The sequence below is a fragment of the Larus michahellis genome, chromosome 22 (assembly GCF_964199755.1).
Source record: "Larus michahellis chromosome 22, bLarMic1.1, whole genome shotgun sequence".
Classification (NCBI taxonomy): Eukaryota; Metazoa; Chordata; class Aves; order Charadriiformes; family Laridae; genus Larus; species Larus michahellis.
The window spans coordinates 3,022,646-3,049,303 of NC_133917.1; the positions used below are offsets into that span (position 1 = coordinate 3,022,646).

Consider the following 26,658-nt stretch of genomic DNA (forward strand, 5'->3'; position numbering starts at 1 on the left):
CATTAATTTCATGCCATCGCGGCGCTAATGTCCCACTGTCCCGGGCAGGTACGGAAGCAGCAGAAGGAGCACACCAACCTCATGGCCGAGTACCGCAACAAGCAGCAGCAGCACCAGCATCAGGCCTCGGCCGTCATGGCCCTGAGCCCCTCGCAGAGCCCCCGTCTCATGTCCAAGCTCCCTGGGCAGTTGCTCTCGGCGCACGGTGTCCAGCAGCCGGCGGGGGCTGTGGTGGGCGCGCAAGGCCTCGGCCAGCAGCCGGGACAGCCCACGGGGCTGCGCCTGCCCCAGGGTGGCGTGTCCATGGCCGTGCAGCAGGGCCTGTCCTTCATGGGCCAGCAAGCCGTGGGGAACGCCCCGGTGCCCGGCACCTCCAACGCCTTCTTCGCTGGGAACCCTGCGCTCCGTGGGCTGGCTGCCGACAGTCGCCTGATGCAGGAGAGGCAGCTCCAGAGGATGCAACTGGCCCAGAAACTGCAGCAGCAGAACATGCTGGGACAAGCGTCGCTGCAGCAGCAGCCGGGTGTGATGGGACAGGCCTCCATGCAGCAACAAGGCGTGATGGGACAAGCGTCGATGCAGCAACAGGGTGTGATGGGACAGGCCTCCATGCAGCAGCCAGGCGTGATGGGACAGGCATCGATGCAGCAATCGGGTGTCATGGCACAAGCATCAATGCAGCAACAGGGCATCATGGGTCAGGCGTCCATGCAGCAGCCGGGTGTCATGGGTCAGGCGTCCATGCAGCAGCCGGGTGTCATGGGTCAGGCGTCCATGCAGCCGCAGGGAATCATGGCGCAGACGTCCATGCAACAGCCGGGCATCATGGGACAAGCTTCAATGCAGCAGCCGGGCGTTATGGCACAGACGTCGATGCAGCAGCAGGCTGTCATGGCACAGACGTCCATGCAGCAGCCGGGCGTGATGGGACAAGCATCCATGCAACAGCCGGGCGTCATGGGACAAACCTCGATGCAGCAGCCTGGCGTCATGGCACAGACATCGATGCAGCAGCCCGGAGTGATGGGCCAAGGCTCGATGCAGCCGGCGGCCATGGTGGGGCAGCCCAGCCTGCTGGGGCAGCAGCAGCCAGCGCCGGCCCCGCAGCCGGGCGCCGTGGGGCAGCCCATGGTGCCGAAGCAGCCAGGGCTGATGGGCAGCCAGCAGAGCCTGCTGGTGCAGCAGCTCTCACCCCAGCAGCAGCCGGGCTTGCTGGGCCACGCGCAGGCACCAGGGCTGCAGCACCAGGCGGTGCTGGGTCACCCCCCGCCCCAGCGCCAGGTCCTCCTGGCCCCCCACCAGCAGCGGGTGCTGGGCTCGCCCCAACTGGCGCCGCAGACTCCGGGGATGCTGGGCCACCGGCTTATGCTGTCCCAGCAGCTGGGGCAGTCGCGGACGCTGCTGGCCCCGCAGCAGCAGCAACAGCAGCAGCAGCAGCAGCAGAACTCGGCAGCCGCCCAGCCAGGGCTCCTGGGGCTGGGCCAGGGGCAGCCCCCGATCCAGCACTTTCCACAGCACGGGGCAGTGGGCCAGGCCCCCTCCGTGCTGCACCTGAGTCAGGGAATGCAGCCGGCCCCAGCGGTCCTGGCTGCCAAGGACCAGCCCGGAGGAGCGGACGGCAGCACCCTGCCTGCTGAGGGCAGTGAGAGCGGGGGGCAGCTGCATGGGGCCCCCCAGGAGCAGCAGGGAGCCCTCAACCCCCCCAGCCTGGGTGGCTCGGAGCCTCCAGCCCCCAAGCACCAGGCTGAGCTGGGGCAGGGCCAGCAGCTCCTCTTGGCCTCCCCACAGCCAGGTGTCCTGGGCTCACAGCCGACGCTGCGGGCAGCCCCCGTGCAGCCAGGCACCCTGCTTGCCCCGCCGCTGCAGAGTCCTGGGGCTGCCCGCCCCGAGCTGTCCCAGCAGCACGGAGATGCCACCGGGTTGGCAGAGCCACCACTGGGCTGCGGGACTGGGCAGGCGCAGGGCATGGCGCTGCCGCAGGCACCGCGGCCCCTGGAGCAGCCAGGCAAGGGGCCGTCGGGCTCGCTGCAGGGCCAGCCGCAGCCCCCACGGCTCCAGAGCCCCGGGCAGCACAAAGTGGGGCCAGCGGTGCCATCACCGGGCATGGCCGCGCTCCCCCCAGGCCTCCTGGGGCAGGTGCCGGGGCCGGTGATGGGCCAGATCCGGGCGCAGCTCCAGGGTGTCCTGGCCAAGAACCCGCAGCTGCGGCACCTGACGCCCCAGCAGCAGCAGCAGCTCCAGGCCCTCCTGGTGCAGCGGCACCAGCAGAGCCTGCTGCAGCAGAGCCAGGCGCTCCGGCCCCCTGGACCTTTCTCCGGGCAGGCCCCGGACCACGGCTCCCCAGCCACCCACCAGCCCCCTCGTCCCCTGGGACCCCTCTTCCAGCCGCGGCCAGGTGCCCTGGCGGAGGCGCAGAGCGGCTTTGCAGCCGAGCAGGGGCGGGTGCTGGCAGGGCAGCCCCCCCAGCAGCCCCTGGCCGAGCTGGTGCAGGCAGCCTTGGCTGCCCGTGGCCCCCAGCCTGGCCTTGTCAGGCTACCCACGCCGCCGGCCCCCTCGCCCCTGGGCTGTGCACCCCAGCACCTGGCTAGCCCAGAGCAGAGCCCCCAAGAGCCAAAGAAGACATCGCCAGGGGTCCCGGTGTCTGACCCCAGCCCTGCAGCACCAGCGGAGCAGGGGCTGGCACCCACACTGAGCAGCACCCTCCCTGACCCAGCACACGGGCCCTGGGACCCCGAGGCACCCAGTGTGGACCCAGCCGACCCTGGCGAGACCCACATCAATGGGGCTGTGCCGGAGGGGACCCCCACGGCAGGCGAGTCCCCCAAGGTGTTGGTGAAGCAGGAGCCGAAGGAGGAGGTGGCGGCAGCGGCACAATGTGAGCTGGACGGGGCTGAGGCGTCAAAGCCAGAGGCCAACGGGGACTCCGGGGCCAGCCAAGCCAACAGCCTGCTGGCACCGGGCGGCCGCACCGAGGCCGGGCACCTCCTGCTGCAGAAGCTGCTGCGAGCCAAGAACGTGCAGCTCTCGGCGCAGAGCCCGGGCGAGCTCAACGGGCACACGGAGAGCCGGGGTGCTGGGATAGAGCCACGGCTGCAGCCAGTGCTGCTGGGCCGGGAGGTGAGCGGGGTGCCACCGGGCAGGAGGGCAGGTGGTGGCCACAGGGCCACGCTCAGCACGGCTCCCGCTCTCCTTTCCTTCTCCAGGATCCCTCTATTGCCAGGAAGCCAGCGGCCACCAAGCCCAAGCGAGTGCAGAAGGGCAACGAGCGGGTCCCAGCATCCCGCAAGAAGCTGCGGAAGGACGAGGGGCTGCGTCCCGGCGAGGCCCTCATGAAGCAGCTGAAACAGGTATGGCCACGGGCTTGGGGCATGGTGGGGGGCTGCTGGCTGCCCCTTGTCCCCTCCTCACCACTCTGCCCCCAGGAGCTGTCACTGCTGCCATTGACGGAGCCAACCATCACGGCCAACTTCAGCCTCTTCGCGCCCTTCGGCAGCAGCCCCATCAACGGGAAGAGCCAGCTGCGGGGTGCCTTCGGCAGTGCCGTGCTCGACAGCGTGCCCGACTATTACTCCCAGCTGCTCACCAAGGTGAGGGGGGGTTGTTCCCCTGTGTATGTCCCCCCTCCCCCTGCCCCTGCCCCAGGCTGGAGGTCCTGGGCCACCCCACCATGCTCACCCCACCGTCTTCCCCCAGAACAACCTCAGCAACCCGCCCACGCCGCCCTCCTCACTGCCCCCCACGCCGCCCCCCTCCGTGCAGCAGAAGATGGTGAATGGTGTCACGGTCCCCGAGGAGCTGGGCGAGCAGCCCAAGGATGCCGACGCGACCCGCGAGCCCCACGGCCAGAAAGGTGAGCATGGCTGGCGTAAGAGTGGCGCAGAGTTCCTGCTCCTGCCTGTTATGGCACTGTGACACCCGTCTCTCCACGCAGATACGCCGGCTGTGGAGGTGAAGAGCCTGGACCTGCTGGCAGCTCTGCCCACTCCACCGCACAACCAGACTGAGGACGTCAGGTGAGCTGCAGTGGACCCCCCAGTCCCCCCATGGTGACACCAGCCCCCTCCATGGGTGACGCCAGCCCCTGCGGCCCGTGACATCTCCTTCCCCGCAGGATGGAGAGCGACGATGAGAGCGACTCCCCTGACAGCATCGTCCCTGCCTCGTCCCCCGAGAGCGTGCTGGGCGAGGAGCTGCTCCGCTTCCCCCTTCTCAGCGAGGCCAAGCCGGAGCTGGAGGAGCGTGTGCTGTCTCCCATCATCCCTATCATTCCCCGGGCCAGTATCCCAGGTGGGCTGGACCGCGCTGGGGGAGCGCAGGGACTAGACCAGGAGCAGGGCAGGGCAGGAGCGTCTGTGGTGCATGTGGACCAGGTCGGGGGGGGTCTGTGGGGGACATGTGGACCGGGCAGGAGGAGGTCTGTGGGGTGTAGAGACTGGTTGGGGGTACGGTAGGGCAGGGAGGTGGTCTGCAGGGTGCATAAATCAGGTGGGAAGGTATCTGTGCAGTATATGGACAGGGCAGGAGGGGGCTCCTGGATGTGTGGGCTGGGGGGGGGGGGGGGGGGCGGGCAGGAGAAGGGTCCCTGGCAACGTGGGCTGAGGGGAAGGGATCTGTGGGGTGTGCTGCACCTGGGCAGCAGAGCCTTGAGTGTCACCCCTTGTGTCGAGCCTTGGCTCCCGAGGGTCCCCCAGCCGCTCCCCGAGGGTTTCCCGTTGGTGCTGCGTGTCCTGTCCCCATAACCACACCCCAGTCTCTGCCCCACGTGAGGCGATGGTTCCCAGCAGCATTTCTGCAGGGGTCAGGGGTGGCTGGGTGGGCTTGTGGGTGGCTGTTGGTGGGGTTGGGACTGTGCAGCTCTGACCCCCCTTTTCCCACACCAGTGTTCCCCGACACAAAGCCTTACGAGGCTGCGGAGCCCTTTGGGACACTTCCTGGGAAGGTGGGGGCAGCGGGCCCAGGCACCCCCTGGGAGAAGGGCAAGAGCAGCGAGGTCTCCGTCATGCTGACGGTGTCTGCAGCAGCCGCTAAGGTGAGCGAGGGGACAGGGGGAGGCGAGACTCTTGGGGTCTCAGCAGTCACCCCGTGTGGTGGCATCTGGGGTCCGGGACCCATTCTATCCTCTTCTTGCCCAGAACCTCAACGGGGTGATGGTGGCCATGGCCGAGCTGCTGAGCGTGAAGATCCCCAGCTCCTATGAGGTGCTGTTCCCAGACGGCCCCATGCGAGCGGCTGTGGTCGAGGCCAAGAAAGTGGACACAGACATGGCTGGTGAGCATTTGCCTTGTCCCCGCGGGCTCCCCCATGTCCCCTGGCAGGGCACCCCATGACCTCTTCTCTCTCTCTCTCTCTCTCTCTCTCTTCTCTCTCTCTCTCTCTCTCTCTCTCTCTCTCTCTCTCTCTCTCTCTCTCTCGCGCAGGGGTGCTCGGTGGCAAGGAGAAGGTGGCACTGGCCGGGAAGGTGCCGGACGGCAGCTCCGAGTGGCTGAAGCAGTTTGACGCGGTGCTGCCGGGGTACAGCCTCAAGGGCGAGCTGGACCTCCTGACGCTGCTCAGACAGGTCAGTGACCACACTGACCTGGGAGTGGTCGGTGTGGTCAGAGTGGTGGTCCCCCCAGGGCCGTGACCCTGGGAGAGGGATATCGGGCTATCTGCAAGGCGGTGGTAATGTGGGGGTGCAGGTGGGGGGGCCCTTTGGGACTAATTGTGACCAATCGTGACCACATAGAAAGGTGTGCGGGGTCCCTGTAGGTCCCCCATGATTGCAGGGTGGTGCAGGGGGTTCCCTGGGGGGACGGGTCCCCCCCTGCGGAGAGGTGCCGAGTCTCCCAGGACTGCATGGAGGGGTCAGGGAGGTCCTTGCAGGGCTGGGAGCATGGCGGGGTGCTGTGGGGTGCCTGCAGGGCCAAGGACCCCTCACTGTCATGTACGGGGAGGTTGGGGGTCCCCACCCCTGGGACCCTCTGACTTGTGCCCCTCTCCCTGGTGCCGCAGGAGAGCCCTGCACCCGAGAAGACCCTGCACCACTGCTACGTCAACAACGTCTCCAACCTGGACGTGCGGCAGCTCTCCGTCATGCCCCAGGAGCCCTCACCCCCGCTGTCCCCCTCTGTTCCCTCCCCTTCCAGCCCCACTGAGGCCGCCAGGGTCCCCGACCCCGAGGCAGCTCACGAGGCAGCCCCGGCCCCCCCTTCACCCCTGCCGCCAGCCCCCTCACCAGCCCCCCAGGAGGAAGGGGCCGCAGCCCCCCACTCGCCACCCCGCTTCAAGCCACGCTCGCGGCCGCCGGAGGACGGGGATGAAGCGCGTCCCCGGCTGAAGAAGTGGAAGGGAGTGCGGTGGAAACGGCTGCGCTTCCTTGTCACCATCCAGAAAGGGGGGGCCAAGCGGGATGGTGACAAGGAGATCGCGGAGTTCATCGACAAGCTGGGCACCACCCTGCGCCCTGAAAAGGTGCCACGGGACCTGCGCAAGTGCTGTTTCTGCCACGAGGAAGGTGATGGGGCCACGGATGGGCCGGCCCGCCTGCTCAACCTCGACCTTGACCTCTGGGTCCACCTGAACTGTGCCCTGTGGTCCACGGAGGTCTACGAGACGCAGGGGGGGGCTCTGATCAACGTGGAGGTGGCCCTGCACCGCGGGCTGCTCACCAAGTGCTCCCTGTGCCAGAAAACCGGCGCCACCAACAGCTGCAACCGCATCCGCTGCCCCAGCGTCTACCACTTCGCCTGCGCCATCCGCGCCAAGTGCATGTTCTTCAAGGACAAGACCATGCTCTGCCCCTTGCACAAGCTGAAGGGCCCCTGCGAGCAGGAGCTGAGCAGCTTCACCGTCTTCCGACGCGTCTACATCGAACGGGACGAGGTGAAGCAGATCGCCAGCATCATCCAGCGCGGCGAGCGGCTCCACATGTTCCGGGTGGGCGGCCTGGTCTTCCACGCCATCGGGCAGCTCCTGCCGCACCAGATGGCCGACTTCCACAGCGTCACGGCTCTCTACCCCGTGGGCTACGAGGCCACGCGCATCTACTGGAGCCTGCGGACCAACAACCGCCGCTGCTGCTACCGCTGCACCATCTGCGAGAACAACGGCCGCCCCGAGTTCGTCGTGCAAGTCATCGAGCAGGGCCTGGAGGATCTGGTCTTCTCCGACTCCTCGCCGCAGGGTAAGGGAGCCGTAGGCGCTGGGCACTGCCTTCCTCCAACCCTCGTCCTGCTGATGGGGAGGACGGGGCAATGGGAGATCCCGGGGTGGCTCAAGCTGGGGTCCACGCTGGCGGGCAGCCTGCAGCAGATCCCCGGCTCCAACCTTCCCTTCGCTTGGCAGCCGTCTGGAACCGGATCATCGAGCCGGTGGCGATGATGAGGAAGGAAGCCGACATGCTGCGACTCTTCCCCGAGTACCTGAAGGGCGAGGAGCTCTTTGGCCTCACGGTGCACGCGGTGCTGCGCATCGCCGAGTCGGTAAGTCCCAGAGAGGGGGGTCTCCTCACCGCACTGGGGGTCAGCCCCGCTGGGAATGGCGCCGGTGGCCGTGCTGGCAGGGTGGGGTGGCCACAGTGCTGCCGTTTGACCCACGACCCCTCCCCTCCCTCCTCGGCAGCTGCCTGGCGTCGAGAGCTGCCAGAACTACCTGTTCCGCTACGGGCGCCATCCGCTGATGGAGCTGCCGCTGATGATCAACCCCACCGGCTGCGCCCGCTCCGAGCCCAAGATCCTCACCCACTACAAGCGGTGAGTGGGTCTGGGATCCACCGGGAGAGCCGGGATCCTTGGGGCATCCCTTGGCGCTGACCCCCTCTTGCTCTACCCCCCCGCAGGCCCCATACCCTGAACAGCACAAGCATGTCCAAGGCCTACCAGAGCACGTTCACAGGCGAGACCAACACGCCCTACAGCAAACAGTTCGTGCACTCCAAGTCCTCCCAGTACCGGCGCCTGAAGACGGAGTGGAAGAACAACGTCTACCTGGCGCGGTCCCGCATCCAGGGGCTGGGGCTCTACGCGGCCAAGGACATCGAGAAGCACACCATGGTCATCGAGTACATCGGCACCATCATCCGCAACGAGGTGGCCAACCGGCGGGAGAAGATCTACGAGGAGCAGGTGGGGCTCCGGTGGACGTTGGGGGGTCTGGTGGGATGTGGGGGGACTCGGATGGGATATTGGGGGACTCGGGTGGGATGTGGGATGTGGGGTGCTGGGTGCAGCCGCTGACACCCTCTTCTTCTCCCCTCCCACCCCCAGAACCGCGGCATCTACATGTTCCGCATCAACAACGAGCACGTCATTGACGCCACGCTTACGGGGGGCCCGGCCAGGTGAGCATGGGGGGCTTTGGCATGGTGGGACCCCCCCCCCCCCCCCCCCCGCCCAGGGAGCAGTGACTGTCCTGCCCCCCGGGTCGCTGCTGACCCCCCCCCCACACCTCTGTGCCCCTCCCCAGGTACATCAACCACTCGTGTGCCCCAAACTGTGTGGCCGAAGTTGTGACCTTCGACAAGGAGGACAAGATCATCATCATCTCCAGCCGGCGCATCCCCAAGGGGGAGGAGGTCAGAGAGGGGAATGGGGTGGCCGGGGGGTGGGGGGCGAGGGTGGCCTGGGGGTGACAATGCCAGGCTCCCTGCCGTGGGTGACTCTCCCATTTCCCCCCAGCTCACCTACGACTACCAGTTCGACTTCGAGGACGATCAGCACAAGATCCCCTGCCACTGTGGAGCCTGGAACTGCCGAAAGTGGATGAACTAACTGGGAAAAGGGGCTGGGGACCCCGGCCCCCACCTCGGAGGCCTCGCCAAGACCCTCCAGGGCCGCAGGAGGTGCCAGGGTGGCCGGGCAGGCGGCGGCAGCCGGGGCACGGAGGCTCCGGCGGGGAGGGCGGCCGCTGCGGAGCCACTTGGCCTTGCCCCAGCGGGACGGACGGACGGACGGATGGACGAACTGGCAACTCAGGGTTTTCTTTGCTTCGTCCTGCGAGGAAGAGGGGGGGAGGGCCAGCGAGACGCTTCCCCCCCCTCCCCACCCACCGCCCGCCTCCCTCCCTCGTGGGGGAGCCACGGGGGAGCAGAGCGATCCCAGCGGAGCCGGAGCGAGTTCGGAGCCGGCCTGGATGATTTTTATTTTTATTTTTAATTATTATTTTTTTTAATTTTTTTTTTTTTTTTTTTTTTTTTTTTTAGAAACAAAACTAATAATATTTGCTCGCTAATTACCAAGGTAACACAAGACTCCTTGAGCTCGACAATCCGGGCTCTGCCCCGTCGCACGGCGGCGGGGGCCAGAGCTCGCTCGGTTCCTTTGATCTCTTTTTGTTTGTGCGTGTGGACGAGACCCCGGAGCGCGAGACCCCGGAGCGCCTGCGGCGAGAGCCCCCGACAGACACAAGGAGCTTCTGCACCCAAACCTACCTCATTTTAAGTGTTAGATTTTTTTTTTATTTTATTTTTCCTTTTTTTTTTTGGTTTTTTTTTTTTTTTTGGTTCGTTGTTTTTAAATGTGAGCCCCCCCCACCCCCGCGCCCCACCACCCATCCGGGCAGAGCCTCCTGCCACCGGAGCTGGGGGTCTGTCCCTCTTTCCCCGCCCCCCCCAACTCCTCTGGATGTGGCAGCAAAAGGGCCCCCCCCGAGGAGAAGCAGGGGGGGCTATGGGGGTCCCCTGCCCTCAGAGGAGGGGGGGGGGGTGTCTCTGCCCTTGTCCCCTGCCCTGGGAGGTCCCAGCCGTGTGACGTGCTAAGGTGTGAGGTGGGGTTGGGGGGGTGGCAGCCCCGCTCCCCCAGGGCTGGGTGGGGGGCCCCCCCCCTACTTGCCATTGGCACAGGGAGCGGGGGTGGGGGAAGGTTATTTATCTATTTATACATTATATTGTATATACTAGATGGGGGGGGAGGGGGGGCTCTTTGTGCTCTGCTGGGCTGAGATTTGGGGTGCAGGGGCAAGGGGGGGCTGCGGCATTTTTAAACCCAATCTCCGGGGGGGGGTGTGGGGGGGAGCTGGAACCTCGGAGAACGAAGCAGCGAGTGGGCATTAACACAGCGGGCCCCCCCCTCCCCCCCCCCACGGTGCCACCCCCTAGGGCCACCGCCTGCTCCCCCCCTTCTCCCCCCACCATGGAGGGCCCCCCCCCCCTCCCGGGGTGCTCGGAGGGGGGAAGCTGGGATCTCTTAACGCACAAACGCACGGCGTGGGGGGGGGGGGGGGGACGGACACCCTCCTGTCCCTGGGGTGGGGCCCCCTCGGGGTCTGGGGCGGGGGGTGGGGGCGGGGGGGCCGAAGGGGGTCAGTGCCCTCCCCTCCCCCCGGTGGGGCCGGGGCGATCTTTAAAGCTGCTTCCGCAACTCGTCAAAAAGCTGCAAAAAGGTTTAAGGTAAAAATGTTTAAAAAAAAAAAAAAAAAAAAGAAAAAAAAAAGAAAAAACCACACAAAAAAAAAAAAAAAAAGAGACAAAAAAGCGAGAGTGGGGGCGGGGGATGAGAAAGTTTTAACAGAAAATATACGAGAAATTTAACTTTCAGAGCTGTACATAGCCGGGGCGTGTAGAAATCCCGTTTTTACCAATACCGAAACCACTGGATGTTATTTTAAAATAAAGCGCGTGAGAAGCCAGGCCGCTGCCTCCCTGCTTGGGGGGGGGCCGGGGCGGGGGGGGGGGGGGGGGGGGGGGGGGCGGGGGTCGGCCCTCCCGGCGGCTTGAACCCGGCACCGCGGAGGCCCGGCCCGGCCCGGCCCTGAGCGTCCCCCGTGTCGTAACGCCCCCCCCCGCCTCCCATTTCTGTGCCCCCCAGCTTGGGGGTCCCCCCACCCCCCCGGGGCTGTGGCCCTCCCCCAGAGGACCCCGAGGGGGGTGTGTGTGTGTCCCCGGGTACCCCGTGTCGTGTGGCCCCTCCCCGCCCCGCCCCGCCCCAGGGGCCGCCGTGACCCGGCGGGAGGGGAAAAGGTCGCCCCGCGGTCATGGGTCACGTGGGCAGCGCGCTTCCGGCCACGTGGGCGGTGCTGGCGGAAGTCGGAGCCAGGCGCCGGGCGGAAGTGGGGCGGCGGCGGCGGCGGCGGGACGGAGCGGGACCATGGAGGTGGCGGAGCGGGGACGGCGGGGCCGGGAGGGGGCGTCAGGGGGATCCGGGGCCGAGGGGGAACCGGGACCGGGAGGGAACGGGGCCGGGGGGGACACATGGGATCGGGGATCCGTCCCGAGCCGAGCCGTGTCTGTCCGCAGGATCCCGGCCCCGGTCCCGGCCCCAGTCCGGCCGCAGAGAGCCCGGCGGAGCTGAGCCCCCCGGGGCTGGAAGGTGATACCGGGAGTGTCGGGGGGGTCCTGGGGTGCGGGAGGTCCCGGACCCGGGAGGTGCCCCGTAGGTTCGAGTGTCCTTGGGTCTGCGGTGGCCTTGGGGGTCTGTGTCCTGGGGCGTTGGGCTCCTGGGGCCTTGGGGTGGGGTGTCCCAGGGTTTGGGGTGCCCCAGGGTTTGGGGTGCCGGGTGGCTCTCCTAGAGTGGGGTGTCCCAGGGTTTGGGGTGTCCTCTCCCCCAGGGGTGGGGTGCCGCAGGGTCTGGCATGTCCTGGGATTTGGGGTGGCCCGGGATTTGGGGTGTCTCCTCGCTTCTGGCAGGCACCTCACGCCGCCCGTCCCCAGGGGAGCCCCACCGCGGTGCTTACACCACCTTCATGAAGTCCCACCGCTGCTACGACCTGATCCCCACCAGCTCCAAACTGGTCGTCTTCGACACTTCCCTGCAGGTGGGCGAGGGCTGGGGGTCAGGTTTGGGGCTGGGGCCCCAGGACGGGGACCGGGGCTGGAGCCTGGTGGCTTAACTGGGACCGGGAAGCAGGTTTGGGGCTGGGGGATGCTCTCGGGGCTCTTCACCCGCCTCGTAAAAGTTTTGTAAGTGGGAGTGGAGGGGCATGGACTGCTGGGGGTCCCTGCTCCCCCATGGGGTGCCCCGTCCCTCCTGTGACATCCCCCGTGTCCCTGGTCGCAGGTGAAGAAGGCTTTCTTCGCGCTGGTCACCAACGGCGTGCGGGCTGCCCCGCTGTGGGACAGCAAGAAGCAAAGCTTTGTGGGTGAGCGAGTGGGAGAGGGGGTCCCCAGGGGGCTGGCAGGACCCCACTCACCCTGCCTGTCCCCCCCCGCCCCCCCCAGGCATGCTGACCATCACCGACTTCATCAACATCCTGCACCGCTATTACAAGTCGCCCATGGTAAGGACCGTGCGCGGAGCTCGTCCCTGCGGGGACCCGGGGTCTGGCCTCTGCCCGCCCCACAAGTGGACACGGTTGATCCCGGTTTCTCTCCTTGTGCCCAGGTGCAGATCTACGAGCTGGAGGAGCACAAAATTGAGACATGGAGAGGTGAGAGCGATCGCTGCCAGCTGCCTCCCGCCCTCCCAGACCTGCTTGGGGCGCCTGGAGCCCCCACGGCTCTGCACCCCACCTGCCCGCGGCGCTGACGGTCCCCTCAGCGTCTCCTCTCCCCGCAGAGGTCTACCTGCAAGACTCCTTCAAGCCGCTGGTCTGCATCTCCCCCAATGCCAGGTACCCCCAGGCTGCTGGGAAAGGGGCATGGCTGGCTGCAGCGCCCTCGGGTGCGAGGCCGGGGTCTAGGCGAGCCCCGATTCCCCCTCTCCCTTCTGCCCCGTAGCCTCTTCGACGCCGTCTCCTCCCTCATCCGCAATAAGATCCACCGTTTGCCCGTCATCGACCCCGACTCAGGGAACACGCTCTACATCCTCACCCACAAACGCATCCTCAAGTTCCTCAAACTCTTTGTAAGTCCCGTCCCTGCCCCGCGGCGGTGGCAGGGGCCACCCCAAGACAAGCTTGGCCCAGGCTGTGCCAGGTACCGCTGGTGCTGGGGCGGGCACAGCTTCGGTGCCTTGCCGTGTGTTGTGGGTGCTGGGGGGGGCCCCCGGGCCGCTGCATGGACCCCACAGCCCGTCCCCGCCACCCCTGCCTGCGCCGCCTCTGCTCGGGGTTCCCCCGGGCCCTGCTCCGCACCCAGCGCTCTCTGCTTTCACTCCTAGGACCGTGGCCCAGGCCTCGGGGCGGCCGGAGCCGGCAGCACCACGGGGCCCGGGGCGCGGCAGGCCGAGCCAGCGTCAGCACTGTCCCCCTCCCCGTCCCCTGCAGATAGCAGAGGTCCCAAAGCCCGAATTCATGGCCAAGACGCTGGAGGAGCTGCAGATCGGCACCTACAACAACATCGCCGTGGTGCGGACCAGCACCCCCATCTACGTGGCGCTGGGCATCTTTGTGCAGCACCGCGTGTCCGCTCTGCCGGTCGTCGATGATTCGGGTAAGGACAGGGCCCGGGCGCAGGGCACGGCGTGTGCTGGCTGTCCCCAAACCAGCTCGGGGGCCACATCCCCTCCGGCGTGCCAGGGACCGGCTGTACGGAGACCCATCGCCACAGGCGCTTCTCACAGCCCTTCCCCTCCTTCCATAGGGCGGGTGGTGGATATCTACTCCAAATTCGACGTTATCGTGAGTACTGGGGGGGGGGCTGCAGTGGTGGGGAGGGGGCAGAGCCTGAACTGGAGGGGAACGCGAGGCGGGGGGGGGACGCACGGGGCCCTCCTGTGTCCCCAATGCCTCTCCCTGCCCCAGAACCTGGCAGCCGAGAAGACCTACAACAACCTGGACGTGACGGTGACGCGGGCGCTGCAGCACCGCTCCCACTACTTCGAGGGCGTCCTCAAGTGTTACAAGCACGAGACGCTGGAAACCATCATCAACCGCCTGGTAGAGGCCGAGGTAACCATCCCCCGGGGCGCCAGTGATGGGGGGGGGGCTGGGGTCCCTGCGCCGGCCTCAGCCCCTCCCTGTGTCCCCCCCCCCGGCCCCAGGTTCACCGGCTGGTGGTGGTGGATGAGAGCGACGTGGTCAAGGGGATTGTCTCTCTCTCGGATATCCTGCAAGCCCTGGTCCTCCCGCAGGGCCCCTGAGGCGGTGGAGGGGGGAATTCAGCCCCTCCCGGTGCCCCCCACCCCACATCTCTCCTGACACACCGTGCTCCCCCCAGGCTGGGGGGGGCACTCCTGGGGCAGGGACCCCACTCACCAGCAGTGTCCAGCAATAACTTCGAGCCGTGGTGGGGCAGCCCCGCGCCGCCCCAGCCCTTCTGTGGGCAGGGAGAGCCCCCCCTGGCTCCCCCCACACTGCACCCTGCGCCCCAAGGCCGTGTGGGGCAGGCAGTGGGTGCTGGGAGCAGCCCCCGACATCCCCCCGCACCCCGCGGCGTGCAGGGCTGGCTTCAGCCACCCCCGGGCCAGGGCCGTTCTCTGCGCCGACCCTTCACGGGGTTTCACTGAGTTTGGGGGGTAGTTGCCCTCACTCACCTCCGTCCGGCCCGGGGCTGCCCCCCTGCGTCCCCCCGGGTCCCCCCCCCCGCCCCCGGTCCAGACACGCTCCCCACCGGGCCGTGCCTGCACCCGCCACCGCTTCGTGTGTGAAGAGAAACTGCAAATAAACACAGACCTGGCACAAACCTGGCCTCGCCGCGGGGCGCTGGGGGGGCACCAGGGGAGGGGGTGCTCAGAGAGGGGGGTTCAGCCCCCCCCCCGCAGGCCAGGGGGGAATCTGCTGAGCTTGCCCAGACCCTAAATCCCTGTTTGTTCCGCCTGTGGCTTTTCTAAAAGCTTGGGACTGGGGACGGGACGGGGATGGGGACCTGGTGGTGGCCACGGTGAGCAGGGGGCGTTGGGACAGGGGCTGGGGGAGGCCGGAGGGCAGCAGTGGAGGGGTGCGGGGTGCTGGGGTCCCCGTGGGGTGCTGGCGGGGGTCGCTGGCAGCCCGGATGCCTGAGTTCGCCGCTGGTGCTGCCCGGGGGAGGCGCGAGGCCCAGCCATGCTGAGCGTGGCACATTCCCAGCTGGGGGGGAGGCTGGGACGTGGCCACCGCCACCACCGGCTCCTGCCAGCGCCGGGGTCCGGCACGAGCTGCGGTGTCAGGTGAGAGCCAGGGTGGGTGCTCGGGGGGGCCCAGTGCTGTACCGGGGACTTGTGCTGGTGCCGGTGCCGTTGCCATGCCGCCGCCGGAGGGTTGCTAAGCTCCACTCGGAGCCCGCGTGGGCTGCAGCGCTCGGTGCCAAACCCGCCATCGCCTCGCTTTGTCGCAGGGGGGGGAAGGGATCCCGGGGGGGGCGGCACCCCCGGGACGGCCGGCGGGGTCCCCGCGGTGTGCCGGGCTCCCGGCCACTGGCGCTGTCCCGGGGGTGGGGGGGGGAGGGCACCGTGCCGCTCGGCCGCCAGCCTGGCGGAGCCACCGGCCAGGACGTGGGGGTCCCTGGGGACGCACGTGCGGCGGTGGCTGCGCGTGTGTGCGGGCGGGCGCGAGGCTCCGGCGAGCGCGTGGCTGCGGGGACCCCCCGGTCCCCTGCGGCGGGGACCCCCCGGGGCCATGCTGGGGGGCGCGGAGCGGGGCGCGGGGCGGCTGCGGATCTGCGAGCGGACCAAGCTGCTGCTGGTGGAGATCGACACGGTGGCGTGTTGCAGCCCGGGCGCCGGCATGGCCGCGGGGTGCCGGCCCGTGCCCCCCTGGACCTACCGCCGCATCGCCGGGGAGTACGCGTGAGTGGGGACGGGATGGGTGGGGGGGTCCTTCCCATGCCCTGGCCCCAGCCCGGGCAGCCCCCCACCAGCCCCGGCCCCCCTCACGTCCCCCCCCCCCCTTCTCTGTCTTGCAGGTACCTGGAGAAGCGCTTTGTGGCGGAGCTGGCCCCCCCCTGGCCCCCAGCGCCCCCCATTCCCCCCCGCCACCTACAGGACTTCGCCACCCCAGTCCCCCCAGGGCGTGAGACCCGGCCCTGGGCCCCCCCACCTCGCTGCCCCCTGGAACAGCCCGAGGGGACGGGGGGCAGAGGACCGCCGCCGTGTGCTCCCCGTCCCCCACTGCCGGGGGGCAGGCAGGGCCCCCCCAGCTACGAGGCCCACATGCAGCGGGTGCAGGCTGCCCACCTTCGCCGGGGGGGGCCGCCCCCCTACATCTCGCCCCCTGCCTACGACGCTCCCCACCGTACCCTGCGGCTCTGGCCCCCCAGGGGACCGCGCAGTCCCCCCCTGGCACCCCAGGGCCGCAGGGCTATGCCGGGGGGTTGGAGCCACACGCTGCCCCGGGCGGCCACCGAGGCTGGGCACCGGCGGCTCCGTGGGATGCAACCATCCCCGGGGGGGCCCAGCACCCCCCGGCACAGCCAGACCCTGCCCCGGGCAGTGTCCGGCCGGGAGCGGGTGCTGGGGCGTGGTAGGGGACGGCGGGGGACGGGGGGGCACGTCCTTATTGATGCCACCCGCGTGGTGGTCCGGGCCCAGTATGTCCCCCCCCCTCAGCGGCAGCAGGTCCGCTACACTGGGGGGTCCCCAAGGCCCACCACCCCCCCACTGAGCAGCCCTCCTGCGACCCCCGGGGCTGCCACCCCCCCGGCAGCCCCCTCGCCCCCCCAGGAGCCCCCCAGCAGCCCCCGCAGTCCCTGGCGGAGCCCGGGTGGCTGTGGGGGTCCCCGAGGCCGGCCCCCCCCGCGGCGGCCAGCGCTGTATGCCCAGGCGCTGCGCGAGGCCGTGTCCCGCATCCGACGGCACACGGCGCCCGACTCCGACTCGGAGGCGGAGGGGGGCACGGGGGGATCCCGGTGGCGGCACTGCCGTGACGCCCGCGCCTACAGCAGCAGCAGCAGCAGCCTGGAGAGCATCGGGGCCCCCCCGGGGGCTGCCAGCCCCCCCCGCGCCTGAGGGGCGGGGCTTGGCGGGGTGTGGCCCTCGGGGGGGCGGGGCTTGGCGGGGTGTGGCCCTCGGGGGGGCAGGGCTCGAGGCTGTGGTTCCCCCCAATAAAGGCTGCGGGATCCCAGTGTGCCGCCTCCGCCCCTTGTGTGTGTGCAGCGAGGCGGGGGGGCCCATCACCCTCCCGGCCCCCCCATCCCCCCCTGCCCCCCTGGCTCTGCCCCCCCCCACACCCCCCCCCACTCCCCACCCCCGACCAACGAGGACCCAGGCGTCTGGGTGTCCCCCTGTCCCGGGGTCAGCCGGAGGCCCCAGGCGTCACGGCGGGCACCGCAGCGCGTCACGGTGCGGGTGGGATGTGCCACCTCCCCCCCCCTCAACCCCGACACCCCCCCACACACACACACCCCCCACCCCCGGTCCCCTGTAATGACTAGGTGAGCACAGCAGGCTTGGCCCGCGGCCACCAGCCCCACGTCACGGCTGGGGGGGGACCCCGGGTGAGTCACCCCGGGGGGGACTGTCCCCCCCCCGAACAGCCGCCACCTCTTAGTCACGCTGCGGGGCGGGGGGGGAGGATCCCCACGGCCAGAGGAAACCGCACAAATAACGTGTCCAATTTGCACGTTATTTAAAAACCGGCTCCTCCCCCGCCCCCCTGTGCGACCCTGTCATTATCCCGGTGACACCGGCCGGGAGGTCACGGCGCGGGGCAGCCGCCGCAGCGGGGGACCCAGGCGTCGGGTTGGGGGGGGTGGGGTGGGGGGGCCACTTGCGGGGCAGCCCCAGGGCCACGTCACCCCCCGCATCCCCTGTCCTGGCGCATGGCCTCGGGCACCCAGGATGGCAGCAGGGTCCCCGGGCCTGACCCGAGCTGTGCCGGCGACCTCAGCCCACCGCGGCACGGCTGCGGTCCTGCCATGGCTGCCCCGGTGCTCGGCACGGCTCAGCACAGCCTGGCATGGGCTGGTGCCGCCTGGCGTGGCACGGCACAGCTCGGCACAGCCTGGCACAGCTTGGTGCCACCTGGCACGGATGGTGTGACCCGGCACGGCTCGGCACAGCCTGGCGCAGTGCGGCACAGCCAGGCGTGGCTCAGCATGGCACAACACAGCTTGGCACAGCCTGGCATGGCTCGACACACCCTGTAGCAGCTCGGTGCAGCACGGCATGGCTTGGCACAGCCTGTATCAGCATGGCATAGCATGGCTTGGCACAGCTTGGCAGAGCCTGGTGCGGTTTGGCACAGCCCAGCATGGCTCAGCATGGTGCAACACGCTGGCACAGCTTGGCACAGCCCATCAAAGCCTAGAATATCCCGGAACAGCTCAGCATGGCTTTGACACAGACTGGTACAGCTTGGCATGGCCTGGCATAGCCTGTATCAGCTCAGTGCGGCACGGCATGGCTTGGCACAGCCTGTATTGGCATGGCATGGCTCGGCATGGCTTGGCACAGCCTGTATCAGCACGGCATGGCACGGCTCAGCATAGCTTGGCACAGCCTGCTGCAGTTCAACAAAGCCTAGAACAGCCTGGAACAGCTCGGCATGGCTTGGCACAGCCTGGCATGGCTCGGCGTAGCCTGTATCAGCTCGGTGTGGCACAGCATGGCTGGCATAACCTGTATCGGCATGGCGTGGCTCGGCACGGCCTGTATCAGCTCAGTGCACCATGGCATGGCTGGGCACAGCCTGGATTGGCCCGGTGTGGCTCGGCACAGCTTGGCACAGCTCAGCACGGCTGGGCACGGCTGGGCACACCTCGGCACAGCTTGGCACGGCTGGGCACAGCTTGGTACAGCTCGGCACGGCTGGGCACAGCTTTGTACAGCTCAGCACGGCTCGGCACGGCTTGGCATGGCTCAGCATGGCTTGGCATGGCTGGGCACAGCTCAGCACGGCTTGGCATGGCAGGGCATGGTTTGGCATGGCTGGGCACGGCTGGGCACAGCTCAGCACATCTCGGGACAGCTTGGCACTGCTGGGCATAGCTTGGCACGGCTGTGCACGGCTCGGCATGGCTGGGCACATCTCGGAGCAGCTCGACACGGTTCGGCACGGCTGGACACAGCTTGGCACGGCTCGGCACGGCTCGACACGGCTGGGCACGGCTGGGCACAGCTTGGCACGGCTCGGCACGGCTGGGCACAGCTTGACACGGCTCGGCACGGCTGGGCACGGCTCGGCACGGCGCGGCACGGCTGGGCGCGCTGCCCGGCGCAGCCCGGGGTGTCCCAGACGCGGGGGAAGGCGGCGCGGCCCTTTCCGTGGGCTCCGCTCCTGCCCAAACCCCTCCCGCTCCCCGCCGGGAAAATCACCTTCTAATTCGGGCCGCGCTGGCGCCAGCACCGCCCCCCCCCGGGCTCCCCCCTCTCCCCGCCCCCCCCCCGCCTTCCCCCCACCCCCCAAAACCCTCCGCAGCCCGCGGCCGGCCCGGCGGATCCCGCCCGGTACCGGTGCCGCCCGCGGCCGCCAGATGTCGCCGCGCAGCCGGTGACCGACGGGACCGGGGGCACCGGGGGGGGGGGAGGGGGGGCGCGGGGGGGGCACCGGGGGTCCCTGCCCTGCGCATCGCGCTGCCCCTGCGGGGCCCAGTTGGGACCTGGTGGCAGACACGGCCACACGGGTGCCGGCAGCCCGAGAGAGCCGTGACCCACATGTGTCACTGGTGCTGGCGGGGTCTCCGCAGAGGTGTCGTCACGCTTGTGCCGGTGCCAGCGGTGTCCCCAGAGGGCCGCAAGCCACCTGCGCCACTGGCGCTGGCCATGCCGTGACCCACATGGCCCCCACAGAGCGGTGGCTCTTGCACGCACGAGGTGCTGGCCACGCCACGGCCACGGCCGCGCTGGCCGTGCCACCTCCCCGGAACAGCCGCGTCCCACCGTGCCAACCGTGTCCCCACAGCGCGGTGGCCACCCAAGCCCCACCTGCGTCCCCGAGCACGCGGTGGCTGTGCGGGGCCCGTTCTCCCAGGCCGCACGGCGGAGCCGGCGGGAAGGGGGTCCGGTGAATGCGGCATTGTTGCGCGGGGTTGGAGTCACAGATAATTACCTCAATTAGTTACAATGGCAGAGTAATAAATACAGGCTTAGCGGCTCCTTCCCCACTGCGGCTTCTCAGATTAATCCAGCCCGGGCGAGCGGAGCTGAAAGGAGTGATGGACAATTCATTAAACTCGCCGAATGCCGCACAAGGCACCCGTGAAGGCCGGCGTTAGCCCCCGGCGGCTCCGGCTTTGTCCCTAATTGTTCGTCTCGGGCATTGGTCACCTATCGGGGAGTGGGTGACGGCGACGGTCCCCCCGGGGCTGGCATGCCCGGGGATTAGAGGCCAGCCCTGCCACGGTTGCTGGGCGAGTTGGCCCCGCGCCGGAGGAATGTGGCGGCCGGGGGGTTGAGGGGGGGGGGGTGGCCGGACAAGCCGGGCGCTGGCGGGACGTGGGCCCGTGTCGACCGGAGGCAAAGGCAGCCGGGACGGGGCTGTGCCGCTGGTGACAGTTAACGGGGCGCGGGATGGGGACGGTTCCGATGGCAGGCTGGTGCCACCGGCCAGTGCAGCTCGGCGTGGCTCTGTCTGTCTGTACTGCACCCCGCACTGTCCTGTCCCTCTGTCCTGCATCCCTGGGAATGACACCGTCCCTCTGTCCTGCACCTCTGGACGTGTCACTGTCCCTCTGTCCTGCACCTCTGGACGTGGCTCTGTCCCTCCGTCCTGTACCTTTGGGCACCGTCCTGTCCCTCTGTCCTGCACCTCTGGACATGGGTCTGTCCCTCTGTCCTGCACCTCTGGAGGTGTCACTGTCCCTCTGTCCGGCACCTCTGGACATGTCACTGTCCCTCTGTCCTGCACCTCTGGACGTGTCACTGTCCCTCTGTCCTGCACCTCTGGGCACTGTCCTGTCCCTCTGTCCTGCATCCCTGGGAATGACACCGTCCCTCCGTCCTGCACCTCTGGACATGGCTCTGTCCGTCTGTCCTGCACCTCTGGGCAGAGCCCCCCCCCCCCCCCCAACCCCGTGCCCCAGCCCTGCCAGGGGGGGGGCCCAGCCCACAACAGGCCCAGCTTGCGGCCGCCATCCAGCTGTTACCCGGTTTCCCAGATGTGACGGGCTGGCGCGGGGCGGGACCGCCCTGTCCCTGTCCCTCTCCCTGTCCCTGTCCCTGTCCCGGCCCAGGCGCTGCGCGACAGCAGCTATTTCCAGTGCCCAGGCGTATTTGTCCAAGCCGGGGAGGTCTGCACCCAGCAGCCGGGTGCCCGCCCCACACCGGGGGTGCCCCTGCCCGCCCTGGGGGTCGCGGCTGCCTGAGGTGCCCAGCGGTCACCAGCATGCAGGAAAAGCTGAGTAACAGAGGTGACTTATAAGAATGTCATTATCTATATTCCTGACTCGCTACCGCAGGAAAACAGGCTATTTTCATGCCCTGTGCGTGTGCAGAATTTAGCAGGCAGATAACTCCCGGCAGGCGGGAGATGCTCGGAGGGTTATTTCGGGCTGTGTTCCTTTCCAGTCGTTTTTTCTCGCATTTCTTTATTTTATTTCGCCACACCAGGCTGTGTTTTTACCTTGGCGTGGACAGCGGGGGCCCCTGGGGTTTTTTCCCCCCCCACCCCTCCTCCTCTGAGTCTAAACATCAACTTTTCCACTATCGGCTCCGGGGGATATTTCGGGCAGCAGCAGCGTCATCCCGCAGCCTTTGATGCCGTGAATCCCCAGGGGCCCCGCGAGGTTCCCGGCTACGGCCGCAGGGCAGCCCGGGCTGTGGGGACCCCCACCGCGGGTGGGCACTGAGGGTCCCCGGGCAGTGCCCCCTCCCCGTGACTGGACGTCACCGTGGTTCACCCCGTGATGGACGTGGAGACGGGGGTTGCAGCTCATCCTTTCACCCCGTCCTGCCCCCAGGGTGTGGAGTCACGGTGGAGCCGGGTGTACGTGGACCCCGGGGGGATGCTCGCCCCGGTGGGATGCCCGTCCCAGTGGGATAGCTGTCCTGGAGGGATGCCCTTCCCAGGGATGCCCGTCCTGGGGCTGTGTCCACCCCTGTGGGATTCTTATCCCAGGGGAAAACTCGCCCCGGTGGGATGCCCGTCCCAGTGGGATGCCCATTCCAAGGGGATGCCCGTCGCGGCGGGATGCCATGCCCGCGGGATGCTCATCCCAGGGGGATGCTCTTGCCAGCAGGGCACCTGCCAGCCACAAAGCTGCCACCCCACCTTTGCCACGACCTTTCTCTGGCTGCAGCCAGACCCCACGCCAGGGTGCGGGGCTGCATGTGGGGCCGGTGGCCAGTCTCGGACACCCCCCCCAGCCCCAGTAACCTCAGTGCCCTCCCTGGCCCCCCTCCTCCCCCGGAGCCGAGGGGAGCCGTCAGCCCCGGCCGGGAGCAGTGATGGACGATGCTCATTCCCTGTCTGCCGTCTTTTACCTCCCGTGGCCGCTCCCAACGCCCGGCCCCGGCGGCACCAGTCCCGCCGCCCCGGCAAATTCCAGTGCCGGGGATGCTGCAGCCCAGGTGCCATGGTGATGGGCGCCCCGGCCACGGGGATGGACGCCCCGGCTGGGAGCGGCGGCAGGGACGGCTGGGCTGGAGACGGGCACGGCGGGAGAGAGAAAAGGGTCTGCAGGGAGGGGATGGTGGAGGGGAGGGCAAAGGAAAGGAGCAGAAGGGTGGACGGACAGACGGCTGGAGGGACCGATGGCCATGGAACGGGGAGGTGAGCAGATGGAGAGATGATGGACGGACAGACGGAGTGGAGGGATGAGGGCAGTGGGGGCCGGCTGCCCAGCCCCACAGTTTGGGGGACATTGCTTCCCCCCCACCCCCAGCTCATCCCCTCCCTTCCCCCGCCCCCCAGAAATGAATCAGGGCAGGACTGATAAAAATATATCCTTTATTCTTCTCTAAAGGCTATCAGTGAAACCTGTAACAAAGCATTATTATTAATTATTAATAATTATTATTATTTTTTAATTATAAAAAACAGGGCCTGGGGCCAGTGAAGCATGGGGGGGGGGGGGGGGGGCGGCATCAAACCGTCCACAATAAATATTTTATTTACAGTGAGAAGGGGACCCTACAGAGCCAGAGTGGCTGACGGGTGTCCGGGAAGGTGCACGGCACATCCAGGCCGGCTGCTGGCCCCCGGGACGGGACAGGACCGGGGTGAGGGGTGGGGGGGGTGGTGGTGGGGGGGGGTGTCCCCAGGGCGCAGCCACACACCCACCCGTGGGCGCCTTCAAACCAGCCGGGCACCCGTCATGGGGGGTGGCGCAGACCCCCTCCGGGGCTGGGCAGGGTGGTCCCCGGGGGCTCACAGGCACTCATGCAGCACCTGCGTGTTGGTGCAGTTCAGGCAGCTGACATGGCAGCACCAGTGGAAGGTGCAGTTGCAGCGCTCGGTGACGCGCTGGGTGCGCGTGCGGTACCCGCGCCCACAGCACAGCAGCTCGCACCCATCCAGCCCCGGCGAGGAGCTGTTGCAGAAGCGCCCGGCTGTGCCCGCCGTCCCCGTCTTCCCGCTGTAGGTGCAGAAATTGGGCGACTTCTCGAAGTAGACAAGGTCGTGGGGCGAGGGGGGTTTGTGGGCCGGGTTCTCCGGCTCCAGGTGATGCAGCTCCACCCGCGACGCCCGGTTGCTGCCCTTGTTGCCGTAGATGACGCGGGAGGCGCCGTCGAAGCGGTCCTTCAGGACGTCACCCACGGCGCGGAAGGTGGGCAGCCGCATCCAGCACGTGCGGACGGTGCAGGAGCCCGACATGCCGTGGCACTTGCACTCCTGGCGCATCTCTGAGAAGACCGTCTGCAAGGGCCGGGGCAGGGGGGGGAATGTGGGGCACCGTGAGAAGCCTGGGACCCCCCCGAGGGACCACCCTGCTCCCGCACCCCACTTCCCCCGTGGCATCACATCATGCTCAGCCCACCCAAAGCCGGGTGAGAAACATGTCTCTGATGGTTCCCAACCCACGCGTGGGGACAGGCTGGGGGGCTCCGCGGCCATGCCCATCCCAGTCCCCCTCCCCGGGGCTGCCGCAGCCCCCCCGCGCCCTCACCATGCGCCCGGCTTCGTTGTTGTGCAGGTTCATGAGGAAGCGCAGGTCACGGCCCTTCTCGCTGGAGTCCACAAACTCCCTCCCGAAGAGGCGCCCGAAGTCGATGTTGTCGCTGCAGCCCCCCCAATGCCAGTCGGGCCCCCCGGGACCGCGGCGCCGGTAGTCACAGGTGCAGGACTCGATGGAGCCCTCGGAGCAGGACCGGGCCACCGAGTGCGTCACACCAGCGCTGGTGATGGCGAAGATGAACGCCGTCTCCCGGCAGCCTGCGGAGGGGAGCGGGACCTCAGGGTGCTGCCGGGGTGGGGAGGGGGTGCCCACCGGCACCCCCAACCCACAGCCACGACGGGCTGGTGATGGGCTGGTGAAGCCCCGTGGGGAAGTGGGGGTGCTTTGTCAAGCACCCCATCTTGGGGTTCCGCGGAGGGGATCCGGGGAGCCCCGCGCCGCCTCCCGCCACCCTGCAGCCTCACCCCGGTTGACGATTTTGCCGAAGATGTTGGGGCCCTGGGAGGTGGGACAGTTCCAGCGGCGGTTGCGGAACTGCCACTTGCACTCCTTGATGGCAGTCTGGAGGCCGGAGCTGACGCTGTGCAGGATGCCGGGGTTCTGGCGGATCAGCTTGCGCTGCTTGCGGCTCAGCAGCTGCAGGCTGGGGTCCAGCACCAGCTGCACGTTCTTGGAGTCCGTCAGCAGGTTGGTGGACGAGGCCACGTTGATGATGCCCCTGTGGCACAGTCGAGGACGGTCATCACCAAGGAGGGATCCCCGGCATCCCGCTCCCCACCTCAACACCCCTCGGGGGGGGGGGCCTGACCTGGCTCCTCTCTGCTACCAGAGCATCCTCCTCCCCGGGCATCCCCCACAGCTGGGGGTCACATCCCCGTGTGTGTGCGTGTGTGTGTGTCCCCCCGCCCCGAGCTGCACCTGCACGCCCCATCCCGGCTGCCGGCCCCGCTCCCCCCCTCCGCCCCGGTGCCGGCGGACTCACCACCACCGTCCGCTGTTGTTCACCGCCAGCGTGTTGGAGAGGGAGGAGAGGGCCAGAGCCCAGAGCGCCCGGAGCGCCAGCCCCAGCGCGGCGGCTCGCATGGCTCCAGCCCCGGGAGCCCCGGCAGAGTGCGCGGGCGAGCGGCCGCCGGGGTATTTATGGTGCCGCGGAGCCCCCGGCCCGGCCGCTACATCCACGCGTGTTTCCGGACGCGCGGGGCGCGGGCAGGGCGGGCGGCTCCGGTGAGGGCGGCCGCGGGGGGCCGCGGGGCGGGCGGGCCGGCACCGGGCTGCGGCTGGTGCCCGGTGCCCAGGGCACGGCGTCGGGAGTGAGGTGCCCGGCGCTCCCAGCCCGGTTCCCGGGGCGCGGCGTCGGGCGATCCGTGCGCGGTACCCGGTGCCGATGCCCGGTGCCGGTGCTCAACGGTCCGTGCGCGGTACCCGGTGCCGGTGCCCGGTGTCGGTGCTCGGCGGGCCGTGCGCGGTACCCCGCGGCTCCCCGGGGAGGCGGCGCGGCTGGACTCGACTCGGCGCGGAGGGTGCGCAGCGCTCAGCACCCGGGAGCATCTTCCAGCCCCTTCCCTCTTATAGGGGCGGCGCGGAGGGTCCCCATGGGCCGGTCCCGCCGAGCGGGGCCTCCCCGCGTCCTCGCCCTAACAATGGGGAGCGGCGGAGCCGCGGCACCTCTTATTGGGGCGGCCGGAGCGGCGGCGCCGGGCCTGTCCGTCACGGCCCGGATTAGCCCGGCGGGTGGCTGCGCCCCGGCCCCGTGCCCAGAGCGCGGCCGACGGGGCGGGGGGGGACACCCCGAATGCCGCCCCCCGCCCTCCCCGCCCGGCCCCATCGCCCCGCGCACACGCTCTGCCGGCACCGGCAGCAGCGGAGGCAGCCCGGCGCGGCCCGGGACAGCTCCCGGCGCAAGGAGGAACAGGTCCCGGAACAGCCCGGGATGGCCCGGGACAGCTCCGGGCGCACGGAGAGAGCGGGGGCCGGGGACGGCCCGGGATCTCCCGGGACAGCCCCGGGCGCACGGGGGAGTGGAGTGGCGGGATCTGCCGGGACAGCCCCGGGAGCACGGGAGGGGCAGAGTCCTGGGACAGCCCAGGGCGCACAGAGGACCACAGTCCCGGGACAGCCCCGGGACGCCGTCCCGGGACCCCCGGGTTTGGGGATGCGGCAGCACGGACGCGCAGCCCTCCCGGGGCGCGGGACCGTCGGGGCTGAGCCGGTCGCCGGTGCCGGTCCGGAGCCCGTCCCGGCCGCCGCCCGTCCCAGTCCGTGCCCGGCGCGACGGGGCGGCCGCGTCCTCTCGCCTCTCGGGTCGGGCTGTCCCGGGACTGCGGTTCTCTGTGGTGTCCCACCCTCCGCAGAGGGTCCCCGAGCCCCCCGCGAAAGTGCCCGTGGGTGTGAAGCCCTCGTGAGTGCGGGCACGGCCCCGCACGGCCCCCCCTGTCCCGGGGCGCCCGGCCTGGGCCGGCACTGGGTGTCGGAGGGAGGGATGGAGCGAGGGGAGAGGGATGGAGGGAGAGAAGGACGGAGAGAGGGATGGTGGGATGGCGGGATGGAGGGAGGGATGGATGCGGGGGGGCGCATGGAGAGATGAAGGGAGGGATGGCGGACGTTGAGGTGACGGAGGGAAGGGCAGGGGGTGCCCGGCCGCGGGGGGGGCGGCCTGTCGTGCCCAGGGTCAGGGCACGGTGACGCAGGGCCGGTGCTGACACGCGTCTCGGTGGGGACGAGGGTCTGTTCCTGCTGTCCCCCACCCGGGGGTGAACTCCCCGGTGCGGGGCCGAGCGGGACGAGGTGGGGGTCTGAGCTGAGCCCCCCGTTGTGGCCGGGTGCGGGGGGGGGGGGGGTAATCCCCCCGCGGTGGTTTCCCCGGACCAGTCATGCGGGGCCGGATTAGCCCCGCTCGCCCG

General features: G+C 69.0%; 4 protein-coding genes across 8 annotated transcripts in view; 3 read left to right on the forward strand and 1 right to left on the reverse strand.

Moving 5' to 3' along the window:
* KMT2D (lysine methyltransferase 2D) overlaps positions 1 to 10,603 on the forward strand; it is a 28,105-nt gene extending 17,502 nt beyond the window's left edge. For both annotated transcript variants that reach the window (XM_074564872.1, XM_074564873.1), the window contains exons 40-55: positions 49 to 3,117; positions 3,204 to 3,347; positions 3,423 to 3,587; positions 3,694 to 3,850; positions 3,932 to 4,013; positions 4,112 to 4,287; positions 4,881 to 5,029; positions 5,133 to 5,268; positions 5,418 to 5,557; positions 5,992 to 7,162; positions 7,324 to 7,460; positions 7,600 to 7,730; positions 7,817 to 8,102; positions 8,244 to 8,317; positions 8,443 to 8,551; positions 8,655 to 10,603. In XM_074564872.1, the coding sequence (XP_074420973.1) occupies positions 49 to 3,117; positions 3,204 to 3,347; positions 3,423 to 3,587; positions 3,694 to 3,850; positions 3,932 to 4,013; positions 4,112 to 4,287; positions 4,881 to 5,029; positions 5,133 to 5,268; positions 5,418 to 5,557; positions 5,992 to 7,162; positions 7,324 to 7,460; positions 7,600 to 7,730; positions 7,817 to 8,102; positions 8,244 to 8,317; positions 8,443 to 8,551; positions 8,655 to 8,747 (6,219 nt within the window). In that variant the 3' untranslated portion in view covers positions 8,748 to 10,603. The remainder of the gene's footprint in view (positions 1 to 48; positions 3,118 to 3,203; positions 3,348 to 3,422; positions 3,588 to 3,693; positions 3,851 to 3,931; positions 4,014 to 4,111; positions 4,288 to 4,880; positions 5,030 to 5,132; positions 5,269 to 5,417; positions 5,558 to 5,991; positions 7,163 to 7,323; positions 7,461 to 7,599; positions 7,731 to 7,816; positions 8,103 to 8,243; positions 8,318 to 8,442; positions 8,552 to 8,654) is intronic.
* A 381-nt stretch (positions 10,604 to 10,984) lies between these two features.
* Positions 10,985 to 14,587, forward strand: PRKAG1 (protein kinase AMP-activated non-catalytic subunit gamma 1). 4 transcript variants are annotated; one of them, XR_012584417.1, is made up of 12 exons: positions 10,985 to 11,066; positions 11,210 to 11,282; positions 11,600 to 11,727; positions 11,970 to 12,051; positions 12,131 to 12,189; positions 12,294 to 12,339; positions 12,468 to 12,522; positions 12,629 to 12,755; positions 13,011 to 13,282; positions 13,433 to 13,470; positions 13,594 to 13,740; positions 13,833 to 14,471. XR_012584417.1 is itself a non-coding variant. In XM_074565060.1 (12 exons), the coding sequence occupies exons 1-12, from the start codon at positions 11,061 to 11,063 to the stop codon at positions 13,929 to 13,931; spliced, it is 1,002 nt and encodes a 333-aa protein (XP_074421161.1). In that variant the 5' UTR covers positions 10,985 to 11,060; the 3' UTR covers positions 13,932 to 14,582. The 4 variants fall into 4 exon arrangements, 3 of the variants coding, with proteins under 3 accessions (XP_074421161.1, XP_074421160.1, XP_074421162.1); XM_074565060.1 differs by having other exon boundaries at positions 11,624 to 11,727; positions 13,117 to 13,282; positions 13,833 to 14,582; XM_074565059.1 differs by having other exon boundaries at positions 13,117 to 13,282; positions 13,833 to 14,470.
* A 556-nt stretch (positions 14,588 to 15,143) lies between these two features.
* On the forward strand, positions 15,144 to 16,891 carry DDN (dendrin). The gene is made up of 2 exons (XM_074564999.1): positions 15,144 to 15,554; positions 15,671 to 16,891. The coding sequence occupies exons 1-2, from the start codon at positions 15,385 to 15,387 to the stop codon at positions 16,710 to 16,712; spliced, it is 1,212 nt and encodes a 403-aa protein (XP_074421100.1). The 5' UTR covers positions 15,144 to 15,384; the 3' UTR covers positions 16,713 to 16,891.
* A 5,917-nt stretch (positions 16,892 to 22,808) lies between these two features.
* Positions 22,809 to 25,387, reverse strand: WNT1 (Wnt family member 1). The gene is made up of 4 exons (XM_074564948.1): positions 24,741 to 25,387; positions 24,223 to 24,476; positions 23,750 to 24,015; positions 22,809 to 23,499 (listed from the first exon to the last, which is right to left on the reverse strand). Exons 1-4 carry the CDS (start codon positions 24,839 to 24,841, stop codon positions 23,011 to 23,013), a joined length of 1,110 nt encoding a protein of 369 aa, XP_074421049.1. The 5' UTR covers positions 24,842 to 25,387; the 3' UTR covers positions 22,809 to 23,010.
* Between the last annotated feature and the right edge of the window lie 1,271 nt (positions 25,388 to 26,658).

Coding starts and splice junctions, on each gene's coding strand:
- DDN (XM_074564999.1), top strand. CDS start 15,385: ATGCTGGGGGGCGCGGAGCGGGGCGCGGGGCGGCTGCGGATCTGCGAG. Junction 15,555..15,670: donor CGCATCGCCGGGGAGTACGC/GTGAGTGGGGAC, acceptor TCTGTCTTGCAG/GTACCTGGAGAAGCGCTTTG.
- PRKAG1 (XM_074565059.1), top strand. Junction 12,190..12,293: donor GCTATTACAAGTCGCCCATG/GTAAGGACCGTG, acceptor CCTTGTGCCCAG/GTGCAGATCTACGAGCTGGA. Junction 12,523..12,628: donor TGCATCTCCCCCAATGCCAG/GTACCCCCAGGC, acceptor TCTGCCCCGTAG/CCTCTTCGACGCCGTCTCCT.
- WNT1 (XM_074564948.1), bottom strand. CDS start 24,841: ATGCGAGCCGCCGCGCTGGGGCTGGCGCTCCGGGCGCTCTGGGCTCTG. Junction 24,016..24,222: donor CGGCAAAATCGTCAACCGGG/GTGAGGCTGCAG, acceptor TCCCCTCCGCAG/GCTGCCGGGAGACGGCGTTC. Junction 23,500..23,749: donor ACAACGAAGCCGGGCGCATG/GTGAGGGCGCGG, acceptor CGGCCCTTGCAG/ACGGTCTTCTCAGAGATGCG.